General features: G+C 44.2%; 1 protein-coding gene across 1 annotated transcript in view; it reads left to right on the top strand.

Annotated features, from left to right (window-relative positions):
• The first annotated feature begins 7,631 nt into the window (after positions 1-7,631).
• The window catches only part of PLD6 (phospholipase D family, member 6), a 4,713-nt gene continuing 3,683 nt past the window's right edge, over positions 7,632-8,661 (top strand). The window contains exons 1-2 of the mRNA XM_008584262.1: positions 7,632-7,645; positions 7,689-7,942. Of these exons, the coding sequence (XP_008582484.1) occupies positions 7,632-7,645; positions 7,689-7,942 (268 nt within the window). The remainder of the gene's footprint in view (positions 7,646-7,688; positions 7,943-8,661) is intronic.

The following is an 8,661-nucleotide window of genomic DNA, read 5'->3' as shown; positions in this document are numbered from 1 at the left end:
ATCTTCCCTTTTTATCCTGAACAGCTTCTGCTTTTTGATTGAGTTCTTAGTCTGTGTTTAATGTTAATTACTGATATGGTTGAATTTACACCTGCAGTTTGCTATTTTCTATATGTCTCATGTCTTTTAAAAAATTTTTTACTGTGGTAACATATATAACATAAAATTTGCCATTTTAACTTTTTTTTTTTTTTTTCCTTTTTGTCTTTTTTCGTGACCGGTAACGGAATCACAACCCTCGGTGTCGCACCCGTACCACGCTCAACCAGTGAGCGGACCGGTCTCTATATGGGATCCGAGCCCTCGGCGGGAGCGCTGCCGCGCTCCCAAGCGCCGCACTCTACCGAGTGCGCCACCAGGCCGGCCCCCATTTTAACTATTTTAAGTGTATGTTTTGTTGGCATTGATAACATTCGTAATGCAACTCTTTTTTGTTGTTCCTTTGTTTATTTTTATGGCTTTTTTGTTGTTGAACAAATACTTTTTAGTGCATCATTTTAATTTCTGATTTTTTAAAGCTGTTTTTAAAAAGTGTTTTTTGGAAGTTGCTCCAGGGATGTACGTTTAATATATCTGAAAGAAATATTAAGCCAAATGCCAGGTACTGTTCAAGCTTTTTTATTTTTATTTATTTATTTATTTATTTATTTTGTCCTTTTTGAGACCGGCCGCACTGCGCTCAGCCACTGAGCGCTGTGAGCGCACCAGTCATCCCTATATAGGATCCGAACCCACGGCGGGAGGCGCTCCCAGCACCGCACTCTCCCGAGTGCGCCATGGGCTTGGCCCTCAAGCTTTTTTTATTTTATTTTTTCTTAAAAGATGACCTGTAAGGGGATCTTAACCCTTGACTTGGTGTTGTCAGCACCACGCTCAGCCAGTGAGCAAACCGGCCATCCCTATATGGGATCCGAACCCGGGGCCTTGGTGTTATCAGCACCGCACTCTACCGAGTGAGCCACGGGCCGGCCCCGGCCCTCAAGCTTTTTTAAAGAAAGAAATCTACTGGGCTGTGCTCGAAGTAGCAGGGCCCAGGGCTGCCCTGAAAAGGAGACAGCACCAGGTGTGGGGGTGGGAGAGCTTGTATAGTGCGCCAGGGGCTGGCTGATACCATCAAGGAGGGGCATTATGCTCATATGGATCGGGGTGGAGAATTGCATCCTTGCTGAAGCAAAAGGGGTTTCTGTTTAAGTCAGGAGGCTTCTCACAAAGGGGAGGGGACAGGGGAGGGGAGGAGGTGGGCGGCACCATTTTGTCCTTGGGCTTGTCTAAAGTGGCGCTGGTTATGTTGCGGATCTATTAGTGTCATCATCTGCTTCAGGTTAATGCTGACTTAATTCTGGAAAACCCAGCAATTTCACTGGAGTACAGCTCCACTTCCTCCTCCCTGCTTTCTGCTTTTGTTATGTATATTACATCTATATGTGTTAATCCAACAATACAGTGTTATAGTTATTTAAATTATTTTATGTATTTTAAAGAAATTAAGAGAAGAAAAGATAACACACATTGAAAAATATCCACATACGGTTTCTGGTCCTGTCGTTTCCTCCTGTGAATCTGAGTTACTGTCTGGCGTCCTGTCCTTTTAGCCCAGAGGAGTTGCTTTGGTACTTCTTGTAGGGCAGGTCTGCTATCAATAAATTCTGTTTTTACCTCATAATGTTTTTATTTTATTTTTATTTTGGAAGAATATTTTCAGTGGATTTAGAATTCCTGGTTGACAATTTTTTTTCTTTGAGCATTTTAAACATGTCGCCCTACTGTACTCTGGTCTCCCTTGTTTCTGACAACCAGTCGGAGGTGAATTGTTTTGTATTGTTGTTGTCTTTGTTAGTCCCCTGTGTGAGTCACTTCTCTCTTGCTTTGTCAAGATTTTCTGCTTGTCTCTGGATTTCAGGCTTTGATTATGATGTATCTGGGTATTGTTCTCTTTGTGTTTATCCTACTTGGATTTGAGCTTCTGGAGTCTGCAGGTTAATGTTTTTCATCAAATTTGGGAAGTTTTCAGCCATTATTTCTTCAAATATATTTTCTGCCCTTTTCTCTCCTTATGTGACTCATATTACATGTTAGTTGGGATGGTTTACATTGTCCTACCGATCTCGGATCTGTTTGTTTTTCCTCAAAATTTTTTCTCTCTTCTTCAGATTGATTAATTTTTACAGATCTATCTTTAAGGTTATTGATTGTTTTTCTGCCATTTCAAATCTTCTATAAAGTCTCTCTAATGAATTCTTCTCTGTAACTGTACTTTCTTTTTGGTGGCTGGCCAGTATGGATATAATTGTACTTTTTTTTTTTTTTTTTTTCCTTTTTGTCTTTTTTCGTGACCGGCAACGGATCGCAACCCTCAGTGTCGCGCCCGGACCGGACCGGGACCGGCAACGGGATCGCAACCCTCGGTGTTGCGCCTGCACCTCACTCAGCCAGTGAGCGGCCGGTCTGTATGTGGGATCCGAACCCTTGGCGGGAGCGCCACCGCGCTCCCAAGCAGCGCACTGTAGCAGTGCGCCACCGGGCCGGCCCTAATTGTACTTTTTAACTCCAGAATTTCCATTTTGACTTTCTTACAAAATTTATTTTCTTGGGGTAAGAATATTTAATATGAGATCTACCCATTTAAATTTTTTAGTGTATAATACAGTATTGTTAATTATTGGGACAATGTTGTATAGTGAAACTGTAGAATTTGTTCATCTTGCATGAGTAAGACTGTGCCCACAGATTAGCAATTCCTCATTTCCCCTTCCCCAACCCCTGGCAGCCACCATTCTATTCTCTGAGTCTGTGAGTTTGACTATTTTAAATTCCTCATTTAAGTGGAATCAGGCAGTATTTGTCCTTCTGTGACTGAATTATTTGACTTAGTGTAATGTCATCAAGGTTCATCCATGTTGTAACATATTACAGAATTTCCTTCTTTTTTTAAGATTGAATAATATTACATTGTATGTATATATCACATTTTCTTTATATTTGTTGATGGACATTTTGATTGTTTCCATATCTTGGCTATTGTGAATAATGCTGCAATGAACGTGGGCGTGCAGACATCTCTTCAAGATCCTGATTTGAATTCTTTTGGATACATACCCAGAAGTGGGATTGCTGGATCATGTGGTAGTTTTATTTTTAATTTTTTGAGGAATCTCCATAATGTTTTTCTTAGCGGCTATACCATTTTACATTCCCACCAATAGTGGGCTTCAATTTCTTCACATCCTTATCAACACTTATTGTCTTTTTTTGTTGTTTTTTTGATAATAGCCATACTAATAAGTATGAAGTGATATCTCAGTGTGGTTTTGATCTGCATTTCCCTGATGATTAGTGGGTTTTTTATATATACCTGCTGGCCATTTGTATGTCTCTGGAGAAATGTCTATGTCTTTAGCCCCCCCTTTTTTTTTTTTTTGTGACCGGTAAGGGTATCGCAACTCTTGGCTTGGTGTTGTCCGCACCGCGCTCAGCCAGTGAGCGCACCAGCTATCCCTATATAGGATCCGAACCAGCAGCGGGAGCGCTGCTGTGCTGCCAGCACTCTCCCGAGTTCACCACGGGGCCAGCCCTGTAGCCCCTTTTTTAATTGTGTTATTAATTGCAGAAATTCCTTCTGCATTTTCAAAATTAACCCATTACCTAATACATGGTTTGTGTAGACTTCTTAAAAAATAAACTTTATTATGTATATTTAAGATATGCAACATTATATTATGACTTTATGTACATATAAATGGTTACTATAATGAAATAAGTTAACTTATTTCACATCTCATATAGTTACTCATTTTTCCCCCTGTGGCAAGAGCAGCTATAATCTCATTTAGAAAAATCATGAATACAATACACTATTATTAACTATGGTCTTCATGTGGTACAAAGACTAGACTTGTTCCTCTTACATATCTGCTACAATGTATCCTTTGACCTAAGTCTCTCTCCATTTCCTCCCCGTGCCCTGCCTCTGGTAACCACTGTTTTGTTCTCTATTTCACCTTTGGGTTATTTTATTCAACAATAAGTGATATCATGCAATATTTTTGCTTCTGTGCCTGGCTTATTTCACTTAGCATAATGTCCTCCAGGTCCATTCATGTAGTGGCTAATGGCAGAATCTTTTCTTTTTTAAGGCTGAATAATATTACATTGTATATACCACAGTTTCTTTATCCATTCATTCATTGATGAACATCTAGGTCTTTCCCATATCTTGGTTATTGTGAATAATGCTATAATAAACATGGGGGTGGAGATATGTTTACAAGGTGGTGATTTCATTTCCTTTGGGTATATACCCAGAAGAGGGATTGCTGTGTTGACTTTTTTTTTTTAAGTTTCTGTTTCTCTATTGAGGTTCTGTTTGTTGACTGATTGTGATTATATTTTCCTTTAATTCTTTGAACATATTTATAAGAGTTGCTTTGAAGTCTTTGTCTACTAAATCCAACATCTGGGTCCACTCCAGGTCAGTTTCTGTTGGCTGCTGTCTTCCCTGTGTATGGGTCACACCTGTTTCTTTGCATGTCCAGTAAGTTTGGTTGAAAAGTGGATATTTTAGATACTATATTGTAGCAACTCTGAATTCTATGTCATTTTTCTGAGGTTGTTGTTTGGCAACTTGCCTGGATATACACTTAAGAATCTCTCCCCCTTCACTATGTAGCCATTGGTGTGTCTGCTCAGTATTTTTAAATTCTTATTTAAAGAATTTATCCCTATGGGTCCATCCTGTGTCTTCCTTCCTAGCTTATTGATCAGCCAGTGGTTTTTCCAGAGGTTGTACTCAAATGTTATGCTCAACTGATGTACTCAGAGGTTCTACTCAAGCCCTCTGCTGATCTGTTTGTGGGCCAGGGAACCTTTTCATGACCAGGTTGGCTTTCTCTTTTCCCTGGGCTCTCCTGGGTCTTTCCCACATATGCATATTTCCCCAGTTAGCCAGGGATGTGAGGAGAGCACATCTCAGCACTTCTATGGTTTTTTCATTTCCAGGATCTCCTTGCTTCCTCTCTGGCTGGCCGGCTGCTCACCCCAACTTGGACTGGAAGCTTAGGCTAGTATGGCTGTAAGGTTTCCTCATTCATTCCCAAGGGAACCCACCATTTTGAGCCAGCAAAGCTGTAAGTGTTTGCAGCCAGTCCACACTGGTAAAGCAACCACTTTTGCCAGCCAAGCTGGGAGTATGGAGCACTGGGAACAGCCTTAGCCAGCAAAGCCACATACCCTTGCTACTCTTATCCTAAGCTCCAGCAGATTTTCAAAAATAATGCTTCTCATTTTGTTGTCTGCTCTGGTACATTTCCAGTGCCCTAAAATGGTTGTTTTTGATCATTTCTCCCAGTTTTGTCTGTTTTTTTTTTTGCAGAGGGGAATTCACCACCTCTTTCTACTGCCATAACTGGGAGTCCCTCCTCTCATTCTTTGTCATCATTTCAGACGACGAAAGTGAGGCTCAAAGCGGGGAAGCCATTTGCCCTAGGAAGTAGCGGAGCCGGGATTAAACTCAAGGGCTCTGTCTTTGTCAACAGTTTTATTGAAGTATGTTTGACATACAATAAATTAAACTTATTTAAGCCATACAATTTGGCACATATATACCCATGAAACCATGAACACAGTCAGATAATAAACATCCCTCACTTCACCTCGTGTCCCTTTGTCATCCCAGGCAACCACGGCTCTGCTTTCTGTCACTGTAGTCCGCATTTCCTAGAGTTTTATATAAATGGAATCGTACAGCATGTACTTTTTTTGTCTGGCTTTTCCCATTCAGCATAATAGAAATACACTCATGATGTAGCATATTATCAGAATGCTATTTCCACTGCATAAGTTTAAAAGTTTATTTACTTAGCTGTTGATGGACATTTGGGTTGTTTGTGAGTTTAGATTATTCAAATCAGTGTGCTATAAACATTTGTGCACAAGTGTTTGTGTGGACATATGCTTTCATTTCTCCTGGGTCACACCTAGGAGTGGGATGCCTGGATCGTATGGAAGGCATATGTTTAACACTCTAATGAGCTTTTCATTTAGAATAACTTTAGATTTTACAGAAAAGTTTCAAAGGTAGAACATAGAGTTCCCATGTACTCCTCACCCAGTTTCCCGTATTGCTAGCATGTTACAATACTATCACTCATTTGTCAGAGCTAACAACCTGACATGGGCACTGTGGAGCTAGAGCTGGGTCTGGAGCTCACAGCCCCTCAAGCCCATTGTCCAGACTGGATCACAAACCCTTCACGTGCAGGTCTACGAGCTAGGTAACAAGAAAAAGGTCCTTAGAGCCTTGGTTGAAGGAACAATAGTCCTTATTTAGCACACACACATCTAAGAGCGAGGCAGACCAAAGAGAAACTCAGAAACCCAACTGCTAACCACAAAGTCCAAAGAAAAACTGAGCAGCTGCCCTGAAGGAAATGGTTAACGGACTTCTGTAGTCAGCACCCAAGGACGTGTCCACTTGGTGAACTCACAAATGAGTTAACAACCAAGAAATGTCAAGGATTGCAAACAATCCTTGAGAACGCTTGAAGTTGTGAGAACACTTTCTTGGGATGTTCCCAGGAGGTGCATTATAGATAACCAAGTGCTTGAAAAGGGAGGTAATGGCCTTCTGCTCTTGAGAAAAGTATAACAGAATTTATGCATTAATGCTTATCTCGCATGCACAAGCTTGCTAAATGTAATAAAAGCTGTAACAGCAGCTGGGTCGGGCTACTCGCCTGAGAGAGCAGTGGCCCCGCGCTCTTCACCTGCATCTTGTCTGCTGTGTCTTCCTTCGTGTCTCTGATCATTTTAATTAACAGCTGCCAGCAAAAACATACTCTATTTTTATTTTATTTATTTATTAAAAGATGACCAGTAAGGGGATCTTAACCCTTGACCTGGTGTTGTCAGCACCACACTCTCCCAAGTTAACATGCTCTGTTTTTAGACAAGAGCTCTGCTGGCCAGCCACTGCTTCACAAACTCAAGAACACACAATAGCAATAAACTAAAAAGATACAGTGGCCTGCATGCGCACTAACTCCACCTACACACAACTTGTTCACAAAGAATATGCTGCACCACTCCCAATCAGACCTGAGGCAAGAGGGCCCGACTATTCTGTTTTCCTCACAGGCACAATACTATTAAATAAACTCCAGACTTTATTCGCATTTCACCAGTTTTTCCATGAATTCTTTCCGTTCCAGGATCCAGTCCAGGGCACCACACTGCAGAATTGTCACATCTCCCCAGGCTCCTCTGCCTGTGACAGTTTTCTCAGTCCGTCCTTATTTTCCACGACCTGGCAGTCTGGAGGAATGCTGGCCAGGTATCCCGTACAAGGTCCTCCAACGTGGGCTTTCTCCTCACGCCTGAGCTGGGGTTACGGGTTTTGGGATAGAACACCATGGAGGTGAAGGGCCTTTCTCATCACATTTCATCAGAGGTAGATGACGTGCACATGACAACGGTGGGGACAGGGTTTCTCCACTGTGAAGTTACTGGCTTTCCCTTTCCGTAGTCAGTAAGTCCACTCCACTCTAGGAGGGAGGCAGGGAGATTTAGCAGGGGCGGTCCGTGAGGGGGTGGGGCATCCCAGCACGTGGTTGGTGGGGGCGGGGCTGGCACGTGGCATGGGGGCCCAGCAGTAGGCGGAGCAGGGGGCGGCCCAGGCGTGTGGCTGTTGCCAGGAGGGGGCGTGGCTGCAGGCGGCACGTGACTAGTAGGCGCGGGCTCGTGGCCCGGCACGTGGCGCGTGGCCGCGGGGCGCACAGGCGCNTGGCCGCCCGCGCCAGCCTGGAGCTCTGCCTCTTCGCCTTCTCCAGCCCGCAGCTAGGCCGGGCCGTGCAGCTGCTGCACCAGCGCGGGGTGCGCGTGCGGGTCGTCACCGACTGCGACTACATGGCCCTCAACGGCTCGCAGATCGGCCTGCTACGCAAGGCAGGTAGGCGGGGCGGGCCGGGCTGCGGGCCCGAGGGTCTGGGGCGGCCTCCGCGCACCCACAGGGGGCCAAGCGGAGCCCCGCGTCCCCACGGGGGTCTCTTCTGGGCACCTCTGCCTCCTGCGCCGCGCCCGAGCGGGCTGTGGGTCCCCGGCCAGCAGAGTGCGTGCGACTGTGACGAAGGGCAGATCCCAGCCCGCTGCCCCCGGGGTGGTCTGGGCCGCTCTGGCGAGGACAAGGTGGGGGCGGGGGGCCCAGAACGGGGGAGGCGAGTCTGTCCGAAGGCACAGCTGGCGGGGGCCNCGGGACCCGCCGATGGTCGGGTCGCAGGGAGTGAGGAAAGGACGTGTCGGATCCCCGTGATAAGGACGACACTCGTTTCTGAGGCTGAGCTGCTACCAAAACACAGGACGCCCGGTGAATTTTGAATTTCGCATGAACCACCAATAACTTTTAGTGTATTAGTGCATGTCCCCAAATGCTGCACGGGACATACTTGCTTTGAAAGTTTATTCGTAGTTTATCCGAAACCCCGATTTCATATGGATAGCCAGTATTTTTATTTGCTGGGTAGGGACCCTAAGTGGTGTTTTTTTTTTTTGTTTTTTTTTAAGTCAGTCAAATTTAGCAGCATGGGGTTTTATGGAATCTAAATTTTTGGTAAACTGTAGTAATCCATTTCTGTTGCTTATAATAAATATCTGGAACTGGGTGATTTATAG

The sequence above is a fragment of the Galeopterus variegatus genome, unplaced genomic scaffold, assembly GCF_000696425.1.
Source record: "Galeopterus variegatus unplaced genomic scaffold, G_variegatus-3.0.2 Scaffold3190, whole genome shotgun sequence".
Lineage (NCBI taxonomy): Eukaryota > Metazoa > Chordata > Mammalia > Dermoptera > Cynocephalidae > Galeopterus > Galeopterus variegatus.
This window is presented reverse-complemented; position numbering and strand designations above follow the sequence as displayed.